The sequence below is a fragment of the Sus scrofa genome, chromosome 13 (assembly GCF_000003025.6).
Source record: "Sus scrofa isolate TJ Tabasco breed Duroc chromosome 13, Sscrofa11.1, whole genome shotgun sequence".
Lineage (NCBI taxonomy): Eukaryota > Metazoa > Chordata > Mammalia > Artiodactyla > Suidae > Sus > Sus scrofa.
The window spans coordinates 19,052,814-19,077,595 of NC_010455.5; the positions used below are offsets into that span (position 1 = coordinate 19,052,814).

The window sequence follows — 24,782 nt, forward strand, 5'->3', positions numbered from 1 at the left end:
ACTCCAGAGTAGCCCTGAGCCCCTAAGCCCCAATTCATCTGAGCTCCAAGTTCTTTTAAGCCTTGACCTCCAAGGTACCCAAGCCTGAGGCTCTCTGGGCCTGAAGAGGTCATGAGGGGAATAAGGGGCAGGGACTCTACCACGACCTCAGCAGAGGAACTCCTGGGGCAGGTTCTACCAGAGCACTTTGAGTGGGTTCCAGCAGCTCACAGGAAACATAAGGAACACTCTGAGGTGGGGATAGCGGGGGAGCCTTGACGGCCACATGATGTGGAGGGAGGGTCAGTAGCTGAGCCCAGTGCAGAGGTGACAAGTGCCCCCTGGAGAGGTGAGACAGCTGGGGACACCAGTCTGGAATGCCTGGGAGCCACATGTTAGGAAGTCACCAGCAGCTTGCCCACCAGGTCTCCATCAAGTCTAAAGCCACTTGGGCCACACCTCGCTGGAGGGACCAGCTTCTGTCTCCAGAATCTGAGATGCCTGCTGGCAGAGACAAATTTCTCACCCAAGTTCTAGACAGCTGAAGTCACAGACTGCCTTGGATTATCTGTTGTAAAGGAGCTGGAGTCAATAATACATGAGGAAGCCAGGAGCCAGCATCTCACAAATCCCTTCAGTGAGGGGGCCTGACACCCTCTGGGGTCAGCATGAGAGGAGAGGGGAAAGAAGGAGCCTTCACTGAGCTCTGTCCTCATCACAGGTCCTGTTCTGAGTGATGTGTTCCCCATCGTGGAACAAGCATGCAGACAAAATAAAATAAGGCCGCCATCTCTCTGGCCCCCTGATCCTCCTTCATCTCTACTCTTTGTCCCTCCTCTGCCTGCCCACCACCCCATCCCCATCCTCTGGGTGAACAGCAGCAATTGTCTGCCCTTGGCTCTGTTCCTCACTCCAGCTCACTCCTGTGCTCATTGCATGTGGCCCAGGTGCAGCTCACGTCCGAGATACACACTGAAAACTCAAAGCTGCCAGAAACTGCTTAGATTGTGAAACCAATGCACACTTTCTAGCTTCCATTTACTGGATCTAGAGTAAATCCAGCCTTTGAGCTCACAGAGCACTTCTTCCACCTGGAAACACACATTTTCTTTCACATTTCACCTTCTGTGATACCTTGTTTTCAAGCTTTCCCTTCTACCCCGACATCTACTGCTTTTCTGTCTCTTCCAAGGCACCCGGATTACTAGTTTCCTTTAGGGCTGGGGCGGTAATCACAGTACCTCGCGGACCCTACCAAATGAAGGGAGTGAGTGAGAGTGAGTGAATGAATGAATGGCCAACCAGCTGTACAAGGAGGGTTGTTGTCCCAACCCAGCTGGGTCCATCTCCAAAACCCTTGTTTGGCCCACTCTTTCAGGATGCCTTTTCTCCAATTTGAAGCAGTTCCTTAAAAAAGTTGATGTTCACTGGAAAAATAAATGTAGAGTGGAGTAAAAAATAAATGCAAAGTGGATGATATTCTTGTAAAACACACACACACACACACACACACACACACGTGCATGCACTTCTTATAATGACACAGACACTTTAAATGTTAAATCTACAGAGTAATGAAAATTGTAACGGTCTGTATGTTCAGCCAACTGTAGAAACCCAAATTCCTGCCCAGCAGCTGAAAGCTCCAACAACTCTGCTTTGTGGTGAGAAAATAAACACCATTCCAGACACACAAGACCTGCATTTAGTTCTCACTCTACTGGGACCAGTAAACAACTCATTTGGGTGATGGGTGTGGCTCATCGGATGCTACAGCCTCAGTGCCTCACCAGAAATATAGCCAGCTCGCCGACATCTCAGGGTGAGTTCAGGTCTACTTTGAGGTAAGACATTTCAACAAACAGGAAGTCAAGTCTTCTGCCTGATTTTCTCGGACAGGTGAATCCATTAGAACTGGCAGGAGCTTCTGCCTGCCATTAAGCAGCAACAACAGAGGAAAGTGCTAGAAGATGGCTCAAATTGTGCTTCAGGATTTGTCCCAGTCTGTAACTTTGTTACTAGCATGCAACAAGGCAAGTAGGAAGTTTTTAGAAGCTTTTGACAGGGGCATTTTGTGTCTATTTAATGAACCATTTTTGTTTCTATTTGGAGTATCTTTGCTTTGGTTTTATGTTAATTCATTTTTATTGCATTTTATGAAAGTATCGATCTATCCACTAAAAAAAATTTTTTTTTCTTTTCTTTTTAGGGCCGCACCCACGGCATATGGAAGTTCTCAGGCTAGGGGTCAAATCAGAGCTGCACAGATCCTAGATGCATCTGTGACCTATACCACAGCTCACCACAATGCTGGATCCTTAACCCACTGAGCAAGGATAGGGATGGAACCTATATCCTCATAGATACTAGTGGGGCTCGTTACCACTGAGCCATGACGGGAACTTCCTAGAAAACAAATCTTAAAAGGTGTGGAGAGAGTTTAAGACAACAACGAAATCTCACTATTCATCCAAAAACGCTTCAAGAGGAAAAAGATAAGCCACAGAATGGAAGAGAGAATTTCAACACATTAAGAAAGTTTTATGTAAAAAAGAAATCCTATGTCGTGTAAATAATTCAAATCAGAAAAATCGGCAACAATCTTGGATGGACACTTGACTGAAGAAATGCTAATGCTTGATTTGCATGTGGTAAGTGTTCAAGGAGAGAAATGGATGTTACGGGTCACCACAAAGTAATCACCGGATTGGCAATAAAGGTAAAAAGTCTCTTAATCCTGAAGGTTGGTGGGATACTGGACCAGAGCTCTGATATGCAGCTGGTAGGAGAGTAAAGTGGTCCAAACACTGTAGAAATGCTCTGATCCTGCTGTGTAGCACAGGGAACTATATATCTAATTACTTGTGGTGGTACATGATGGAGGAAATGTGAGAAAAAGAATGTATATATGTGTATGACTGGGTCACTTTGCTGTACAGCAGAAATTGATGGAACACTGTAAATCAATCATAATAAAAATTTTTTTAAAAATGAGCTACAAGTATACATTGTACAACACAGGGAATATAGTCAATATTTTATAATAACTATAAATGGAGTAAAACCTTTAAAATTTTGTTTGTTTTGGTCTTTTCTAGGGCCACACCCACAGCATATGGAGGTTCCCAGGCTAGGGGTCTAATCAGAGCTGTAGCCATTGGCCTACACCACGGCCACAGCAACGCCAGATCCAAGCCGCATCTGTGACCTACTCCACAGCTCACGGCAACACTGGATCCTTAACCTACTGAGTGAGGCCAGGGATCAAACCCGCAACTTCATGGCTCCTAGTCGGATTCGTTAACCACTGCGCTACGATGGGAAATCCAAAACCTTTAAAAATTTGAGTCGCTAAACTGTACACCTGTTAACCTATACATTATTGTTTAACTGTACTTCAATTTAAAAAGAAAAAAATAGCTTAAAAAAAAAAAAAAGAAAATGCTCTGGCAGCATCCACAAAAGCTGGACAGACACCTACCCCGTGGACAGTGACTCCACTCCCAAGAACCAAGAAAAATGTGCTGACATGCAAACTGAACGATATGGACAAGAATGATCACTGCAGTGAAGATGGCAACCATCATAACAGGGAAAGAAGCCAAAGGACCACCAGCAGCGATAAGGGGCTGTGTATTCATACTGTGGATACTAAATTGCAACGAACACAACAAATCACAGCTCGGGCAACAACCTGGATGAATTTCGCCAATAAGACAGTGCCCTAGTCTCACCCTGGTTCTCCCATAGGAGACCGTCTAAGCACAACTAACTTATAAATTCAGTAACACTGGGGTGCTGGAGTCATCATTCTATATAGTGCAGCCTCCTCTTGGTACCCAGATGTCACGGGTGAGGGATCAGGAAGGTGGTCCCTGAAGGATCTTGGACAGAGAGGAGCCCTGTGAGGCCAAGGAACAATTCAGGGCCTGGCATGAGATCCAGGTAGGAGTAGAAGTTAAAGGACAGAGTGATTTCTGCTACTGGGAGAATTCCCAGGGGGCTGGGCAGGGGTGGGATGTAGAAGCCTTGCCCCAGGTATAGGAAGATGATGAAATGGGGGCATCTGGAGAAATCAGATCAGGTTGGGGGAGCTCAGTGCCCACCAGGAGTCTTTTTAGCCTCAGCCAAATATTCAGATTCGCTGGGCAGCCCAGGGAGTAAAGCAAGGCAGGGGAACAGTCCTTACAGCTGCCCTGGAGGTACTGTCCTGTTTCACCCTCCACTTTCCACCCCTGTGATTGCTCAAGTGCAAGAGGACAGCACTCGCGTGTGGCACTGTGGACCCACCCTGGTTTACAAAGTCCCATGCCCCACAAGAGCCAGTAGTTCTTGTCACAACCCCGTTACAAAGCTCTCAGGGTCCCCAGGCACAAGAATCACACTTGAGGAAGCCCAAGGCTGTCTATTCAGGACAGCCCCCCCCCCCCAGCCCACTTTACCAATCCGGAAACATTTTTACCATGAGCATTGTTGCTTATGGAAGTCCATCTTGATCAGGTTTCTAGGGGGAAAAGCCAGAAAGTTGACCCAGCAACAGTTCTGTCCTCTGAGAAGACAGGGTTTGCTTTACTCTTTACCTCCAGCCTGGAAGATGAAGAGCTGGGGAGGGGTGGGGTGCACAGTGCCTGTGAAATGTCGCCATGGCCCCCAAGCAAAGATGTTCTCAAGCCCAGGACTCGGGAAGGTCTGGGAGCCTCCTTCAAGGGGACCCCTGTAGAGACAGGCTAGTGGTTTGGAGCCGCTGTGCTGGCAGCAGGTGGGCAGGTGGAGGTGGGCAGCCCACGGCTTACCTTTCCCGCAGGCCTGGACCAGGCCGTACCACTCCCCGCAGCTGTTACACAGCAAGGTGAAGGCCGTTTCGCGCCGGCCGGTCACATGGCCCGGGGCGCACACGTACAGCAGCTCATCCCCCATCTCCAAGCCGGTGCGTCCCTGCAGGACGGTGTGTGGGAACGAGGGTGGGTCTCCACAAGGCTTCTCTGAGGACAAGGAATCACAATCAGTTTTCCCAAACTCTGCAGAACTTTTCAGTCTGGGAGGAAAAACAATCTTAAGAAGCAAACTCCTCTCCCTGAGGGTGCTGCCTGCCCCCTAAACTGAGATCTCCTTCATCCTGGTATCCTCTGGACCTGGAAGAATGCTGGGCATAGATGAATGATTAAATGTGCTGCAAAGTGCTACAACTTTGTATTTTTAAATTGCCAGGCAACATTCCCTTCTCATGTCTCCTTGAAAGGTGGACCCAGACACATATGCCCAAGCAGTGAGCTCCTTTTGGCCTTATTTGCATAAGTGGTGGGTACTCTTTGTCAAATGCTGAAATAGACTGAGTGGAGCAGAGAGTGCCTCACCCTCCCCAACCTCCCCAACCTCAACCCAAGGGTAACACTGTTACAGGTTTAGTATATACAAATAAGTACAGCTATAGCTATAGATGCACACATACCACAACTGTATGTGTGTGTTTTAACATAAATGGGATTATATCACATTTATTACTGAGTACCTGCTTTTTAAAAATATAATGAACCAATTTTTGGAGCAGTTTTAGGTTCACAGCAGAATTGAATGGAAGGTACAGAGAGGTCCTGGGTACTGTCTCCGCTCAGGCACAGCCTCCACTGACATGTCATCATCACCTAAAGTCCATAGTTTACATCTGAGTTCACTTTTCATGTTCTACATTCTATGCATTTTGACAAATGTATAATTACATATCCATACATTCCTCCTAACTGTTGGCAATCCCAATCCTTCTGCTGTCTCCATAGTTTTTCTAGAGTGTCATATAATTTGTTGCCTTATCATATAGTAAGTAGCCTTTTCGGATTGGCTTCTTTCACTTAGTAATATACATTTAAGTTTCTTCCATGTCTTTTCATGGCTTGAGAGCTCATTTCTTTTTAGCACTGAATAATATTCCATTGTTGGAAGTACTAAATGCATTGATCCATTCAGCTACTGAAGGACATCATGGTTGCTTTCAAGTTTTGGCAGTTATGAAAATAAGCTGCAGAAGTTCCCGTGGTAGTACAGTGGTAATGAATCGGACAAGTTTCCATGAGGACTTGGGTTCAATTCCTGGCCTCCCTCAGTGGGTCTGGGATCTGGTGTTGCCGTGAGCTGTGGTGCAGGCCAAAGACGCGATTTGCATCCTGCGTTGCTGTAGCTGTGGCATAGGCAGGAAGCTACAGCTCTGATTTGACCTCTAGCCTGGGAACTTCTACATGCTGCATGTGTGGCCCTAAAAAAAAAAAAAGCTGGTATAAACATTCACGTACAAGTTTTTTTTGTTTGTTTTTTGTTTTTGTCTTTTTGCCTTTTCCAGGGCCACTCCTGCAGCATATGGAGGTTCCCAGGCTAGGGGTCGAATCAGAGCTGTAGCCGCTGGCCTATGCCAGAGCCACAGCAACGCCAGATCCGAACCTTGTCTGTGACCTACATCACAGCTCATGGCAACGCTGGATCCTCAACCCAGTAAGCAAGGCCAGGGATCAAACCTGCAACCTCATGGTTCATAGTCAGATTCGTCAATCACTGAGCCACGACGGAAACTCCATGTTTTTATGTGAACTTAAGTTTTTAGTTAATTTGGATAAATATCAAGAACTGTGATTGCTGGATCGAATGGCAAGAGTATGTTTAGTTTGATAAAAAACTGCCAAACTGTCTTCCAAAGTGGCTGTACCATTTTGCTTTCCCACCAGCAATAAATGAGTACCTGTTGCTTCACATTCTTCCCAGCATTTGGTGTCATCAGTGTTCTGGATTTTAGCCATGCTACTAGATGCATAGCAGCAGCTCATTATTGTTTTAATTTGCAGTTCCCTGATGAAATATGATATAGAGCCTATTGTCATATACTTGCCTGCCATCTGTATATCTTCTTTGGTGAGGTATCTGTTTGGGGCTTTTGGCCAATTTTTAATTGAGATTTTTTATTTCCTTAATGTTGAATTTCAAGTGTTCTTTGCATATTTTGCATAATGGTACTTTAGTAGATACATCTTTTGCATATATTTTCCCCAGTCCATGGTTTGTCTCTTCATTCTCTTGATATTGTCTTTTGCAGAGCAGAAGTTTTTAAGGAAGTTCAGTTTATCAATTATTTATTTCATGGATTATGCCTTTGGTGCTTTATGGAAAAAGTTATCACCATACCCAAGGTCATCTAGGTCTCTACCTATATTATCTTCTCGGAGTCTTACTGTTTTGCATTTTACATTTAGGTCTCTGCTCCATTTTTTTTTTTTTTTGTCTTTTTTTTTTGTTGTTGTTGTTGTTGTTGCTATTTCTTGGGCCGCTCCTGCGGCATATGGAGGTTCCCAGGCTAGGGGTTGAATCGGAGCTGTAGCCACCAGCCTACGCCAGAGCCACAGCAACGCGGGATCCGAGCCGCGTCTGCAACCTACACCACAGCTCACGGCAACGCCGGATCGTTAACCCACTGAGCAAGGGCAGGGACCGAACCCGCAACCTCGTGGTTCCTAGTCGGATTCGTTAACCACTGCGCCACGACGGGAACTCCTCTGCTCCATTTTGAGTTAAATTTTGTGAAGGGTGCCAGGTCTGTGTTTGGATTCTTTTCTTTTGCATGTGGATGTTGAGTTATTCTAGCACCTATAATAAACAGCCTATTTTTGCTCCTTTGTCAAAGATCATTTAACTATATTTGTGTGGGTCTGTTTCTGGGCTCTCTATTCTTTTCCATTGATATTTGTCTGTTCTTTACCAACACCACATTATATTGCTTTCTGTGTCCTTATGTAAGTTTAGTTGTATTAATACTCCAACCTTGTTCTCCCTCAACAATGTGTTAGCTATTCTGGGTCTTTATCTCTCCTTATAAACTATAGAATCAGTTTCTTCACACCCACAAAATAACTTGCTTGACTTTGTGTGTGTGTGTGTGTGTGTATCTTTTTAGGGCCGCACCTGTGGCATATGGATGTTCCCAGGCTAGGGGTCAAATCAGAGCTGTAGCCTCGGGCCTATGCCACAGCCACAGCAATGCTGGTTCCAAGCCACATCTTTGACCAACGCTGAAGCTTGTATTACGCCAGATCCTTAACCCACTAGGCGAGGACTGGAATTGAACCTGTATCCGCATGGATACTAGTTGGGTTCTTAACCTGCTGAGCCACAACGGGAATGCCTATAACCTGCTTGACTTTTGATTGAGTTTGCATTGGACCTATAGATTAAGTTGGGAATAACTGACATCTTGACAATGTATGAGCCTTCCTAGACAATGTATGAGCCTTCCTAGACAATGTATGAGCCTTCCTACCCATGAATATGGACTGATTCTCCATTTATTTAGTTCTTCTTTGATACCTTCCAACAGAGTTTTATAGTTTTCCTCACATAGATTTTACACATTTTTTTAAGATTATACCTATTTCATTTTTGAGGGTGCTAATGTAAATGCCAATGTGTTTTCAATGTCAATTTCCACTTGTTCATGCTGGTTTAGAAGACAATGACTGACTTTTGTACATTATCCTTGTGTCTTGCAACTTGTTGTGCTCAATTATTAGTTCCAGGAAGGTTTTTTGTTTGTTTTCTGTGTTTTTTTTTATTAATTCTTTCACTTTTTCTATACTGCTGATTATGTCATCTGCAATAGACTGTTTTATTTCTTCTTTCCCAATCTGTATACCTTTTATTTCTTTTTATTGTCTTATTATATTAGCCAGGCACACTCTCTGAGCAGAGAGCCATCATCCCTGGGTTCACATGGTCTGAGCAGTGCATCCTAATAAGAATGCATCAAAGTTATATATGGGATAGGTAACCAACAAAGACCTACTATAGCTGTAACATCTGTAGTAACCTATATAGGAAAAGAATCTGAAAAGGAATGGATATATGTACATGTATAACTGTATCACTTTGCTATATACCTGAAATCAACACAACTATAGTCCAGTTAAAAAAAAAAAAAAAAAAAGAATGGGCTAAAGTCATCAGCCTTAGTCAAGCTAGGCTGGACCAAATTCCAGCTTGTATTCCAGGGGCAAAAACCTCCTTCTTTCTCCCAGCATCCTCAGCTGCTTATGACTCAGGCTGGACATCTCAGCCTTTTCTCCTCTTGCAGGATCTAGTTCTGAAAACTTGGAAGCCCTTCATCACTCAGTTGCTATCAAAAAGGACTGGCAAGTACTTTCAGTCTCACACAGCTCCATCTGTGGAACACAACCCCAAGTCCTTGGAAGGAAAATCTAGGAGCAGGGTACCTGTTTAGAGAGTAGATAATGGGGGAACTTCAGACCAAATTCACATCCTACCAGACTCATGGGATCCTATTCCTGAATGTTAATCCCAGAATGTCATGGGCTAGTATCTGGCTGAGGGAAAACCACAGTAACACCCCTGAGAATCTGAGTACACATACCCAATATTTCTGGATTTCCCACAAATGTTCAAGATAGGAAATATACTGCTTCTCAATGGAATATTATATATATTTGTCAAAAGTCATTAAAATTAAGACCTGTGCATTTGGAAATTGTATCTCAATGAAATAAGTTAATATAAAAATAACTCCCCTCCAGAAGATTTGTAATGTATTCAGCAGGAGGTATAAATGGTTGAAAATTATTTACAACCTCTCCCAAGGGGAGCTACATTTGACAAGGATCCATGCCATAGAAAGAGGTTTCCACTTTGTGGGTCTTATACCCTGCAAATAACAGTGTTTGCAAGGTTTAGGTAAGTTCATATACAATTAAATCCTGTGTCAATCGAGAAATTTAAATCGATTACAATCACTTGGAATCTATATTTTACTAGCTCCTGAGTTTCCCTTCCTGAAAATAATTTTTTTAAACACTCTAAAATGAAATGATACGATGCCCAACATTTGTGTTAAAATTAGAGGGGGAAATAGTGGAAGAAATACATGGAACTAAATCGGCGAAATATTGATAACTATTGAAGCTGGATGATGGGCACAAGGGTATCTGTTATACTCTCCTTTCTACTTTTTCTGTTTGAAATTTTTTCATTATTAAAAGTTTTTAGAATCTGAGAAAAGTTGCCTGCCGGGCTTCACTCCAAGAGCTGTGGGGCGTTCCCATGGTGGTGCAGTGGTTAACGAATCTGACTAGGAACCATGAAGTTGCAGGTTCGATCCCTGGCCTTGCTTGGTGGGTTAAGGATCCAGCGTTGCCATGAGCTGTGGTGTAGGTCACAGATGTGGCTCAGATCCCCCGTTGCTGTGGTCCTGGTGTAGGCTGGCAGCTACAGCTCTGATTCGACCCCTAGCCTGGGAACCTCCACATGCCGCGGGAGCAGCCCAAGAAATGGCAAAAAGACAAAAAAAAACAAAAAACAAAAAACAAAAAAACCAAGAGCCGTGGGAGCTCTATCTTCATGCCTCTCTCAGGAAAGCAAGAACTTGAACAGACCCTGAACCTTCTGCACAGTGGGCCACACACAGTCCCAGGGGTAATGCTGACCAGCCTGGAGTCTCAAACCACTGAGGAAATGACCTGCAACATGGGTGCTGCCATCTTGACAAACCACCAGACCCTGAAGAAGAGGATGATGAGGATGGAGATGAAAATGAAACTGGTGCCCCTGGTGATATGAAGAAGGGGAGGATGAGGATGAAGACGAAACAGGGCTCCGGTACTGGCCTGGTTTGGTCTGGCCTGATCTGTGAGATGTCTCCGGTAAGTGGCAGAAACTTGGGTGTGAGGACACCGGGATTTACTTCCTTACTGGGATGCTCTTTGATTGGAGATTTTCCTTTTTAGGGGGAAAACTATAAGACTTGGTCACCTGGTTTTGAGTGGAGTGCTGCTTTAATTGGATTTTCCCTTCTGGGTGCAGAGTCCTTCTGCCATTTGGCACCACCTGAGTGGTGCTTGGGAAGACCCTGTTAAAACTGACGCTCATCTGTACCCCTGTCTGGTACAGTAGGTGGGAAATCTTCCATTCTAGGGAACTGTGACCCTGAGAGGCTGTGGAGCACTGGTTTATCTCATTCTGGTCTGTTTCTGGTAATACCAGGTATGTGAAAGAACCATGGGGAAATGGAGGGCCTGAATAATACTTTTTGAAAAACTAGAGGGAGTTCCTTTGTGGCTCAGGGCGTTAAGGATCCATTGTTGTCACTGCTGTGGCTCAGGTTTGATCCCTGGCCCAGGAACATCCTCACGACGCAGGTGCTGCCAAAAAGAAAAAAACAAAACAAAACTAGAGTTTCTGTGTCTAGCTAATGTAGAACTAAGTTCATTGGCCTATCTGCTCAGCTTAAATAAACTTCAAAATATGGAACTTAGTGAAAATTTCTGGAGGCTTGGAAGTCATAGCAGAGAAATGTCCGTTTGACTGCAAACAAAATCAAAGGTCTCAGTAGAGCTGAAGCTCTGTAAAATCTTAAAAATTGCAAAAGTTGGAGTTTTCATTGTGGCTCAGTGGGTGATGAACCCAGCTAGTATCCATGAGGATGCAGGTTTGATCCCTGACCTCGCTCAGTGGGTTAAGGATCCAGCATTGCTGTGAGCTGTAGATCACAGATGCAGCTCAGATCCTGCCTGGCTGTGGCTGTGGAGTAGGCCGGTGGCTACAGCTGTGATTCCACCCTTAGCCTGGGAACTTCCATATGCCGCAGGTGTGGCCCTAAAAAAGCAATTAATTAATTAATTAATTAATTAAATATAATAAAAATTTGAAATACTTGTTTAACTCTGAGATCACAAACTTGGAAGATTATAGACAAAGTAATTTTGAACTGCAGCAGCAAATTACCTACTTAGATGGATTTGACCAGGAGGTCAAGGATCACTCCCAGGAAGGCCCCATAAGGTCTTGGTTACAGACTCAGTATTACCTCTGAGATGATCTAAAGTGACTAGAAAGCTATAGGATAGGGCAATGAAGTATTTAAGAGACCTGCTATTTAGAAAAAGAGAGATGAGCCAATTTGGACTAGTCAGAGGGCAATTATAGGACGAAAAATAATGTTTTTTTCAAGGAAGGGGCACACCCACAGCATATGGAGGTTCTCGGGCTAGGGGTCCAATCCGAGCTGTAGCCCCCAGCCTATGTCACAGCCACAGCCACACAGGATCTGAGCCATGTCTGCGACCTACACCACAGCTCATGACAATGCTGGGTCCTTAACCCACTGAGCGAGGCCAGGGATGGAACCTGCATCCTCATGGATGCTAGTCGGGTTCATTAACCCTGAGCCCAATGGGAACTCTTTGGGGAGGAGATTTGAAGCCTCCAGACCCCACACCATCGACCCCACAGACAAACTGCCAAGAAAAGTAAAGCCAGAGAACCCAAGTGGAGGTAGCTTATTTCATCAGCATCCAGTTGGTTAAAAATAACTTCACTTATTAGTTTAAGTGAGATCACCACAGGGCTGGAAATTCACTGTCAGTGAAACAGAAATACTGGAAACTGAGAAACGTCTACATTCATAATGAACTTTATTTCAAAAAAGAGACACAGGAGGAAGCTGCCTGAACATTCCACAGGCTCTGTTTTCCTTCTGGGCTCAAGAGGCACACGTCTGCCATTTTTGGAGTTAGCACCTTTCATTCTTCCTGTCTTGTGGAAGAGAAGCAGCCCAGGGCTAAATGCCTTGAAGCATCATTGGAAAAAGGCAAATTTTAGGGGTGGTACTGCACCCCAGCATCTGCTGAATTAAACCTCACCTGCACTCCTCAGGAACCTCTTCTTGGCTTCTCACCTTCCCTCACAGATTTCCTTTGTTTGTCTGTTTTTTGTTTTATTGAAATATAGTTTATTCCCAATGTTGTGTTAGTTTCTGGTATACAGCAAAGTGACTCAGATAGATATATATATTCTGAATATATACACGTTCTTTTTCATATTCTTTTCCATTGTGGTTTATTGCAGGATACTGAATAGAGTTCCCTGTGCTAATACAGTAGCACATTTGTATCTACCTATTTTATATATAGTAGTGTGTATCTGTTAATCCCTAAACTCCTAATTTATCTCTTCCCCTTTCCCCTTTGGTAACCAGAAGTTTGTTTTCTATGTCTGTGAGTCTATTTCTGATCTGTAAATAAGTTCCTTTGTACCATATTTTAGATTCCACATATAAGTGGTATCATGTGGTATTTGTCTTTCTCTGTCTGACTTACATCACTTAGTATGAGAATCCCTTGTTGACTGTCTACAAAGCTCCCCTGAGGAGAAGTCGAAGGCCATGTGGGAGCAGCTTACATGCTCCTTCCAAAGAATGAAAGGTAGGGGAACAGGGACAGAGCTCTCTCTGAGGACACCTTGGGGAATCCATCCTGCTTTCCTGGAGAGAGTCAGATGTCCTCACAAGTCAGGCCCTATTGGACCAAGACTCCAGTTTTCCCCACCTAAGCCCCTAGCTGTTGACCTGGAGGTGAGAGGGAGATGCAGGGCTCTTGAGCACTTTGACTCAAAGGACCACATACAGGGCTTAACTCTATTAAAATGGCATCAGTCCTCACATATACTGACAGGCATCATGAGTTAGCTTCCTATGCTGGCTCCCCAAAACTCAGGGTTGTTTTGTTTCATTTTGTTTTGTGCTTTCTTGTTGTTGCTGTTGTTTTGGGAAGAGTATGTAAGACAATTTGGAGGGAAATGTTCATTTTCATATAATTTCAAAGTTACAGAAAAATGTTAAGAATAAAGAACTCCTCAAAACTGTTTATTTGGAGTAACAAATGTGTTTTCATTCTTCCTCATTTGCTTTATCATTCTTTCTCTAGAGAGAGCAATAGAGATATATGGAAAATATGTGTCACAAACACACATACGTACATACATATATATATATATATATGAACATACATATGTGTGTATCTATACCTCTAATTCCTTTCTATACCCCTTGAGAATAAGTTGTTGATATCGTGTCCCTTTGTCCTTAAACACCTTGGGATCCATTTCCAAGAACAAGGACATTCTCTTACACAATTGCAATACTGTTACTAACATCAAGAAATTTAAGCACTGATACAATACTATTATCTAATACATCATCCATCTTCAAATTTCCTTAATTATTGCTATTTTCTGCTAGTCCAGAATACAATGCAGGATCACAAATTGCTTTTCATTGTTAAGTCTTTTTAGTTTATTTTATCTCTCCATTTTTTTTTTTTCTTTTTTGGCCATACCTGAGGCATGTAGAAGTTCCTGGACCAGGGACTGAACCTGAGCCACAGCAGCCCCAGGCTGCTGCAGTGACAATGCCAGATCCTTAATCCACTGTACTCTAAGGGAACTCCCTTTTAGACTATTTTGATCCTAAACAGTTGTTTAGCCTTTCTTTGTCTTTCTTATTCTTGACATTTTTAAAACAGTATAGGCCAGTCATTATGTACGATGTTTCTCAACTTGAGTTTGGCTCTTTCCTCATGGTTAGATTCAAGGTATATATTTTTGGCAAGAATACTACTGAATTGAAGTTGTGCTCCTCTGAGTGCAATATATCAAGAGACATATTACTTGGTTTGGCAATAACTCAATTTGGGAGTCATTGTCATGGCTTTGATGTGGTCCCCTCAAGCTTGTGAACAGATGTTTCCAACCTCTGAGTTCATGCACTATAGTTGAGGACAAAGGGGCATGTACATGCATACACACAACCTGTTTGAAGATCTGCAAGGTGGAAAGTCCAGGCTATCCCGTTGGATGATAAGGAATACATGACTCGGTCCCCCATCACCCTAGCCAACAGCTAGCCAATGCCCAGAAGCAAGGCCAAGGACCCAGCAGCTGACTGTGGACTTAGAATCACCCCACCTGAGATGAGCAGAAGAACACAAATTGCTCCCCTCCAAATAATAAACTATGTAAACAGTTGTTTTGAGCCACTCCATTTGGGGTGGTATGTTACACAGCAAAAGCTAGCTGATACCTCTTGTTCATCAGGGGAAAGAAATCAGACTCAGGAGCTCTGGGTATCTATTTGAGATCACTGAAGAAAGATGGTCCTGCTGGCTTTCTGGCTCTGTCCTGTCTCCCTCAGGGACCTGAGCCTTTGCCTATATTTGAGATTCAAAGGATCATTTTAACTTACTTTATGTGGTCTTTTAAAAAACAAGTCATGAATATTGTTCTCCCCAGCCCTTTCTAGAGCACGGCCACATCCTTCAGTCACTTGACTACGCAAATGATACCCAAAGATTCTCCCAACATACTCTTCCACAGCAATCAGTGAGTGTAGAACCCTTCTTGGAGGGAGATGCCATAGCAGCAGAGAAGCCTACCACAAGTAAACACCGAACAAGCACCAGCCAGGGCCTTAGGGTTCACCATGGCTCTTTGATTTACCAACTACTCTGAACCCTTCCCAGGAGATTGGGATCTGGTGCCTCTGGAATGCAGCCTGAGGATTTCTATTTCTAATAAGTTCATCTGGTATTTCTCATCATTTCAGAGTTTCAGAAAACTCTGCCTTAGAGAAGTGGTTCTCAAACTAGACTACATGCTATAATCACTGGGGAGTTGTTTTTTTTTTTAAAAAAAACCCGATATCCAGAACATTTATATCAGAATCTCTAGGGCTGGGAGTTCCCATTGTGGCTCAGTGGAAACGAATCTGACTAGCATCCATGAGGACGCAGGTTTGATCCTTGGCCTCACTCAGTGGGTTAAGGATCCGGCACTGATGTGAGCTATGGTGGTAGGTTGTAAATGTGGCTCTGATCCCACGTTGCTGTGGCTATGGCTGTGGCTATGGCTGGCACCTGCAGCTCCAATTTGACCCCTAGCCTGGGTACCTCCATATGCTGTGGCTGTGGCCCTAAAAAGACAAAAGACAGAAAGAAAAAAAAAAAAAAAAGAATCTCTAAGGCTGGCACCCAGCCATCAGCATTTCTTAAAACTTCCTAGAGGGGATCAGTGTGTAGCCAGGCTGTACCTGCGCTGATTTCTAGGCAGTTGGCTTTCTCCCCATCTGCATGAACATTCCCCTTCAACAGCATATGTTTCTCATAAGGAAGGTGTACTTATTCCCATGCACATGAGATGCTGCCCTAGAGACTCCTTTATGGTTTTCTCCTCATCCCTCAGCTGATTTCCCAGAAGGAATTCAAATTTTCCTTTCTAGCAGCAGTTTCCTAAATCTTATAAATTTCCTTTTAGGGAAAAAGGATTTTTTTTTTCTTTTTAGAAAAATTTCCACCATGAAGACAGACCACAGGGTGAGCAGTAGGAGCAGTGTAAGCAGCTGTAGCAGATGGGGTTAGGGGTTTGCCCACATTCCCTAATACCTTTACCATCCCCATGCTCAGGGGCTCTTGGTGGGCACCTGTGCATCTTTGTTGGGGGTCCTGGGGCTGGGCTACTATTGGAAACCTTTGTCTAGGCACACTGAAAACCAGTGGGGGCTGGGAATTTACATCTCCCTAATGCAGCTCCTAACCAATGACTGACAGGTGCAGTGCTATAAACACCCCTGCTGTCTCACGCCTGATCAGGAAACCTGCGGTTATTGTCTCCAGAGATCCCCTCTGGGATTGAGCCAAAGTTACCCTCACCTCACAGCCACTGTGGACCGTGCTTAGTGCTTATCCCCTTCCTTTCCCTGACCCCTTCCCCACTGCCCTGTTGGCTTTTCTCTGGAAGACTTCCTGATACACCATGTTTAAGTGAATCCTCATCTTAAGGCCAGCTTTTATTTTTATTGTATTTATTTATTTATTTTTGCTTTTTAGGGGTGCACCCACAGCGTATGGAAGTTCCCAGGTGAGGTGTTGAATTGGAGCTGCAGCTGCCGGCCTACACCACAGTCACAGCAATGAGGGATCTGAGCTGTGTCTCTGACCTACACCACAGCTCATGGCAACACCGGATCCCCAACCCACTGAGCGAGGCCAGGGATTGAACCTGCGTCTTCATGGTACTAGTCAGATTTGTTCCCTCTGTGCCACAACAAGAACTCCAAGGCCTGCTTTTAGAGAACGCAATCTAAGAGGTCAACCCCCACAAGTAGACCCTCCAAAATCTTTACAAAGCATCTGGCACTGACCTTCATCCTTAATACAAAGGGCATTGTATGTGCTGCCAGGAACCACGTTGCTTTCGATTCTCATATCCACAGCTCTCCTGATTTGCTGTTCACCACTTCCCTTGCTACACACTGTTGTCCTGAAATAAAGAAGATCCCAGTTAGATGAACTAACCCAAACTAGGAAAGAACAGTTCTTTTCTGCCGTCAGCTCTGAAGCAGCACAGATTTTTCTGGTTCAGGAGTTTCGGCTAAAAGTATGTATATATCAGTATGAAAACAATCTCCCAAAAAGGTCTAAAACTAGGAAGTTGTAGGTGATACTTGAGTTGAAGTCCTAACTTTTTTTTTTCTTTTTTGGTCGTTCCATTGCATACAGCATTCCTGGGCCAGGGATCAGATTGGAGCTACGGTTGTGACCTATCAGATCCATAACCCACTGTGCTGGGCTGCACCCTGGCACTGCAGAGATGCTGCCCATCCTGTTGTACCACAGCAGGAACTCCTGAGGTCATATTTTTATTGGTTCAGGTTTCAGAGGCAAAGTTGATCTCTTCTAGTATATGCATGGTTTTTATTTCATGAAATGCTGCTCTTCTCTTTATTAGTTCCCTTCTTTGGGAGGGGGTTTGTTTTGCTGTTCTCAGATTTCTTAGGATGGATCCTTAGTTCATGAATCTTCCCCCTCTCTCCTTTTCTAACACAGGGATTTAATGTTCTACATTTCCCTCCAGGTATAGCTTTAGTACCATTCCATGAGTTTGAATATGTTATATTTTAATATCATTCCTTTCTACATGTATGCTAATTTCCATTATAATTTATTTTTGTCTCGTGATTTATTTAGGGATATCTTTTGTAAACAGCAAACAGAATTTTTTTTAAAAAAATCTATCTGATGATCTTTGTTTTCTAATCTGAGCATCACATCTACTTAATTTAATCACAAGTCTCTTTGAACTTAAATTTGCCATCTTTCTATTAGTTCTGCCCATTCTTTGTTCCCCCTTTCCTCTCTTTTCTTTCCCATATTTTGACTGTTTGAATTCCCTTTTTGGTATTCTTCTTTTCTTCTGCATTGGTTTGGAAATTATATTACCTTTTACTATTTTTTAGTGGTTACCCTAGAGGTTATAACATGTTTTCTTGACTTGTTAAAATTTAGGAAGTTCTTGTTGTGGCTCAGCAAGTTACAAACCTGACTAGTATCCATGAGGACGCGGGTTCGATCCCCGGCCTCAGTGGGTTAAGAATCCAGTGTTGCCATGAGGTGTGGTGCATGTCACAGATGTGGCTTGGATTCTATATTACTGTGGTTGTGGCTGTGGCATAGACCAGCAGTTGCAGCTCTGATTCGACTCCTAACCTGGGAACTTCTATATGCCCTAAGTGTGGCCCTAAAAAGCAAACAAACACACATGCACACAACACAAAACCAAAAGCCAAAAAACCCTTCCTGACTTATACACCATTTTTTAGTGTTCGTTATTATTGTTACTACTTTATATAATTATAGATATTCCTCAACTTATGATGGGGTTGTATTCTCCAAAACCCAGTGTCAGGTGAAAACATGGCAAGTCAAAAATGCATTTAACACACATAAACTACCGAACATCAGAGCTTAGCCTTGCCTGCCTTAAATGTACTCAGAATACTTAGATTAGCCTACATTTGGGTAAAATCATCTAACACAAAGTCTATTTTTTCTTGGCCCTGCCCATGATGCACAGAAGTTCCCAGGCTAGGGATCGAACTTGCACCACAGCAGTGACCTAACCTACTGCAGTGACAATGCCAGATCTATAACCCACTGCACCACAAGAGAACTCCCACAAAGCCTATTTTATAATAAAGCACTGAATATCTCATGCAATTTATCAAATATTCTACTGACAGTGAAAAAGCAAGGATGGTTGCCTCAGTACAGAATAGTTGCAAGTGTTCTGGTTGGGAGTTCCCGCTGTGGCACAGTGGAAATGAATCCGACTAGTAATCATGAGGAAGTGGGTTAGATCCCTGGCTCACTCAGTGGGTTAAGGATCCAGCGTTGCTGTGTGCTATGGTGTAGGTCACAGACTCGGCTTGGATACTGTGTCGCTGTGGCTGTGATGTAGGCTGGCAGCTGTAGCTCTGATTCAACCCCTAGCTTGGGAACTTCCATATGCCTCGGGTGTGGCCCTGAAAACCAAAAAAAAAAAAAAAAAAAAAAAAAAAAGTGTACTGGTTGTTTACTCTCATGATTGCATGGCTGACTGGGGGCTGTAGCTTTCTGCCACTGCCCAGTACCAAGAGAGTATCAAACAGTATACTACCCTGGACGAGATCAAAATTCATAATTTGAAAAAGAGTTTCCAATGCATGCATATTGTGCTATCGTAAAGTTGAAAAATTGTAAGTTGACCTATTGTTACGTCAGGGACTGTCTCACAGAATTTCAACTCACCCCCATATTTACTATTTCTGGTCATTCTTTTTTGCATCTCCAGCTGTCCACCTGCAATTATTTTCCTCATGCCTGAAGAGTACATGCCAGTGTTTCTTTTAGTGCAGATCATATATAGTGAATTCTCTTACCTTTTGTCAAAGAATTTTGAAAATTCTTTATTTTACCTTTATTATTTTCACTGGGGATAGAATTCTGGGTTGGAAGTAATTTTCTTTCAGCACTTTGAAGGTATCATTCAATTGTCTTTGGGCTTTTACTGTCAGTTTACTGTTGCCCCTTTGAAGTTTCTCCTTCTTTTTCTTATTACTCAATATTTTTTCTTCATGTCTGATTCTTACCAGGTTTACCATATTGTTCTAAGTTGTGAAACTCTTTTTATTTGTCCTATTCAGGCGTCGGAGGTCTTCTTGAATCTGTACATGGATGTTTTTCTACAGTTGTGGTTAATTATCGTATTGATTTTGCTTCATTTTCTTTCTCTTCTCCTTTTGGAATTCCAATTACAGGCATTTTTTTTTTTAACCTTGTGCCCTTTCTTCTATATTTTCATCCTTTTTCCCTCTGTTGTTTTTTTTTTTTTTTTTTTTTGTCTTTTTGCCATTTCTTGGGCCACTCCTGCGGCATATGGAGGTTCCCAGGGTAGGAGTTGAATTGGAGCTGTAGCCACCAGCCTATGCCAGAGCTACAGCAACATGGGATCCGAGCCATGTCTGCAACCTACACCACAGCTCACGGCAACGCCGGATCGTTAACCCACTGAGCAAGGGCAGGGACCGAACCCGCAACCTCATAGTTCCTAGTCGGATTCGCTCACCACTGCGCCACGACGGGAACTCCTTTCCCTCTGTTCTTTATTCTGGATATTTTCCTCTCAAATATCTTCCTGTTCACTAATTTTCTCTTTGGCTCTTAAAATCAGCCATTAGATCCATCCATTCAGTTTTTAAACTTCAGTCATTGTATTTTTTATTTCTAGAGTTTCCATTTGGTTATTTTTATATTGAGTCTTCTTCCAAGAAGACTGTCTTTTGTATCTTTGAACATTTTAAAGAATTATTTTAAAGTCTGCATGTACCAGTTTTAACATCTAGAGTGTCTATTGGCTATTTTTTTTTTTTTTCTTTTTAAGGCTGCACCTGTGGCATATGGAAGTTCCCAGGCTAGGGGTCAATTTGGAGCTGCAGCTGCCAGCCTATGCCACAGCAACGCCTGACCCGAGCCACCTCTACAACCTACACTGCAGCTCATGGCAACACTGGATCCTTAACCCACTGAGAAAGGCCAGGCATCGAGCCCACATCCTCATGGATACTAGTCAGGTTCTTAACCCACTGAGCCAAAATGGGAAATTCTCTTTTGGCTATTTTTATTCTTGTTGCCTTATCTCCTCATGTGACCAATTATTTTATATTGTGTGATAAATCCTTCATTTGCTAAAATAGTTTGTGGAAATAAATTGGCCAGGATAATGTTATATTTCTTTTTTTTTGCTTTATAGGGCTGCACCCATGGCATATGGAGGTTCCCAGGCTAGGGGATGAATGGGAGCTGTAGCTGCCGGCCTACACCACAGCCACAGCAACATGGGATCTGAGCCATGTCTGTGACCTACACCACAGCTCATGGCAAACGCCGGATCCTTAACCCATTGATCAAGGCCAGGGATTGAACCCACAACTTCAGTGGGTTAAGGATCTGGTGTTGCCATGAGCTGTGGTGTAGGTCAAAGATGCAGCTCAGATGCCGCATAGCATAGCTGTGGCATAGCTCGGCAGCGGTAGCTCTAATTTGACCCTTAGCCTGGGAACTTTCATATGCTGTGGGTGTGGTCCTAAAAACAAAAAGAAAAAAAGAAATATCATCTAAGCAAGGTAGAGATCCACTAATATGTCTTAATACCTTATGGCAAACTCAGAGAGAATACCCTGGTTATCTGATGCAATGATAGTAACGGAGTTGTGAAAAACATCCATACTTGCCGACGTTTTGGAAACATGCATTCCTGGGCCATGTTTTGTCTATTTAGGAATATGGATGTAAAATATAAGGTAGAGAGAGCCACAGTTCCAGATTCACTGGAAAGCTTTGGAAATAGCTTCAGTTCTTTTTATCCAACTGCTGCTTCACATATAGCACCCTTGGAGATGTGAATCAGCACGGTCGTCTGTGTTTTCTGCGGCCATCTGCCAGGCAGACATCTTCAGGGTCATGATCAAGCAAAGCCGTCCTTACAGCCCATTTGTTCTTTTGCTCTACCATGTTCCTATGACATGAAGGAAAAAGTGGAATGGTTTCTGCTTTTTCCGTTTAACCCGAATGGAGCAGCTAACAGCAATAAAGGCCATTTTCTCCCAGGTGGCCACAGAATTACTTCTCCACAAGGATTCCATGGGTCAGGAATTCAGATAGGGCACAAGGGGAATGGTTGGTCTCTGTTCTAGAATGTCTCAGGCTGAGGCTGAGCTGGGAAGACTCCTGGGCTGGCTAACTCAAGAGCTGGGGGTTAGAATCACCTGGAAGCATCTTTTCTCATATTTCTGGCAGTTAATGTTGGCTATTGGCTGGGACATTCATCGGGGAATTGGTGAGAGGACATATACAGGGCATTTCCATGTGGCCTGGACTTCCTAGGACTTCTGATGTAGCATCTCAAAAGTAAGTGTTCCCAGGAGTTCCTGCTATGGCACAATGGGCTTGGCGGTGTCTCTGCAGCACCAGGATGTAGGTTTAATCCCTCGCCTGCCACAGTGGGTTAAAGGATCCAGCATTGCCACTGTGGCTTGAATCTGATCCCTAGCCTGGGAACTCCATGTGCCACAGGGCAGCCAAAAATGAAAAGAAAGGAAGGAAGGAAGGAAAGAAGGAGTTCTCCCCAGAAACCCAGGTATGGATTTTTCTGACCCAACCTCAGAAGTCATGTAGTATCACTCCTGCTATGTTCTACTGGTTGAGGCAATATGATGCTGTCCCGGACTGAAACGGAAAGGTCATGGACCCCACTTCTCAATGGGAGTAATGTGAAAGAATTTGTGTTTATATTTTAAAACTCCATATTGTCTTCTATCCTCCCATAGATGCAGATGAAAAAGATATAAAAATATATATCACACTATTCAGAGGTATTGCTTCTGAGTTGGGAAAGAAGAGAGAAACTCACTTTGCACTTTATATATAGCTGCATTATTTGAAATTTTTACAAGCATGTATTATTTTTTTGTAACTTGAAAGGAAATTTAAAATAACAAAGCAATGGGGAAAAACCTGCAACAGAACTCCAGAAAAAAACGTTTTTATATGAGAATGCAATACAAGAATGCACTGGAAGCCAGGGGCCACTGCATTCCGCCTATCCTGGCACCTCAAGAGAACAATTATTGAGCCCCTGCATCAGTCCTGGGGGGCAAGGTGACAGGATGAGCTGGAAGGAGAGCTCCCCCAGCTGGCCTGACTTACCCCAGGTTGCCATCCGCCAGCCAGCCCGTGGTGCACACCGCCAAGGCACAGTCCTGGACCACCCTCCTCAGCTCGTCTGCAGATGCCAGGTGAGCGCCTCTGCTTTTGCAGGAAAGCCAGGCTGCCTCCAGGTCCAGGCCCCGAGAGCCATTCTGAGACTCCAGCACAAAGAACTTCCCTGTGTGAGGACAAGCACCAACACAGGCTGGTTCCAGGATCCATGGGAATTGAATCTCAGCAAACTCACCCTTTGGCAGATACCTGCCAGAACTGTAGTTTCCCACTTGCCTGAAGACCCAAACACAGCAACTACCCCATTACATTCGTCCCTGGACTAGGCAATAACAATTATATTGGGGTTTTAGTCTATGTTTTACTCTTTAAAAAAATTAACCATCTGCTCTGGCATGCTTATCTCGACAAGCCCTTCAAATCTTCCTTTTAAAAAGATGTTTAACAGCATTTGCAAATTGCCTACACATAGAAACGACCTAAGTATCCATCAACAGGTAAATGTATAAAGAAGATGTGGTAAATATACACAATAGAATACTACTCAGCCATAAAAAAGAATGAAATAGCGCTATCTGTAACAACGTGATGGACTTGGAGGGCATTATGCTAAGTGAAATAAGGCAGACAGAGAAAGATAAATACAATATTTATCTTTCAATATATGTTGCTTATATATGAAATCTAAAGAAAACAACTAGTGAATATAACATAAAAGAAGCAGACTTGCAGATATCGAGAACAAAGCAGTGGCTACCAGTGGCAAGGAGAGGGGCAAGATGGAGTGGGGAAGTGAGAGATACCAACTATTGGGTGTAAGATAGGTTCAAGGATGTATTGTACAACATGAGGAATAGAGTCAATGTTTTGTAATAATTGTAAATGGAAAGTAACCTTTAAAATGGTATAAAAATAAAAAATAAACAAAAAGATGTTTTACAAACAGCATGTACCAAGGCTCAGTGTCCTAGGTTTGCTTGGTGTCCAAGGCTCTGATTCTGCCCCAGCTCTGCCGTCATCTGCTGCTCCAGCTCGGGGGTGACCCCACACACAGCAGGTTGCTCCCCTTTTCTCCATTCCATTGTCTCAGGACGTTATCAGGCCCTTCCCACAATGAGTGTGCTTGCTACATTTCTCCCAACTGGACCAGGCAGCAGCAGCCACATCTGGTGCATCATGGCTGCTTGCACCACATCAATCTATGGTCAGGTAACGGGCCTCAAAAAACGTGTGACAGATGAATGGAGTGGACGTGAACTCAGGCAGAGCTGAGTCTGAAAGCAAAAGAGAGTTTTAGGCAAGAAAACCTCGGTGTAAGAGGGAGTGCTGGGACCCCCAGGAGCTCCTGAAGGGATGAAGCAATGCCTTGGGTGACTCTGTCAAGTTCAAGGTAAAGGCAGGGTAGAAAAAAGTCCACTTAGAATGAACTTCACTTTCATCTATCAGCTAAATTATCATAGTACATTGATTTTATTAGCATAAGAAACTCAGCTATCATCTACTGCAAAATTGTTATAACAAATACAATAATCTCCCAGCTTTGGAACCAAAAGTTACAATAAAAATGTAAATATTATTCAAAATAAACATATCCCTAGGTGACAGGAGCTCTCTTAGACATAGTGCCAGTGTACAGTACACAACCTAAACAACTATTCTTAATGATCCTACCTGGAAGTAAGCATGCACCCAAGACACTTTTGTAATAACAGTCTTTGCCAGAGTTCCTGCTGTGGCACTGTGGGTTAAGAAATCAACTGCAGCAGCTTGGATTTTTCTCAATTTAGTGCAGTCATATACAGCTCTAATTTCCCCTCTAAGCAGTGCATTAGCTGCAACCCATCAGTTTTGGTATGTTTTGTTTTCATTCACCTCAAAGTATTTTTTAATTTTTCTTGT

At 43.4% G+C, this 24,782-nt stretch overlaps 1 protein-coding gene across 1 annotated transcript in view; it reads right to left on the bottom strand.

The window, feature by feature from the left end:
- Window positions 1–24,782, bottom strand: part of SUSD5 (sushi domain containing 5) — a 45,284-nt gene that overhangs the window by 12,774 nt on the left and 7,728 nt on the right. The window contains exons 2-4 of the mRNA XM_021071555.1: window positions 22,872–23,049; window positions 16,991–17,109; window positions 4,773–4,961 (exon numbers count right to left, since the gene is read on the bottom strand). Coding sequence (XP_020927214.1) covers window positions 4,773–4,961; window positions 16,991–17,109; window positions 22,872–23,049 — 486 coding nt within the window. The remainder of the gene's footprint in view (window positions 1–4,772; window positions 4,962–16,990; window positions 17,110–22,871; window positions 23,050–24,782) is intronic.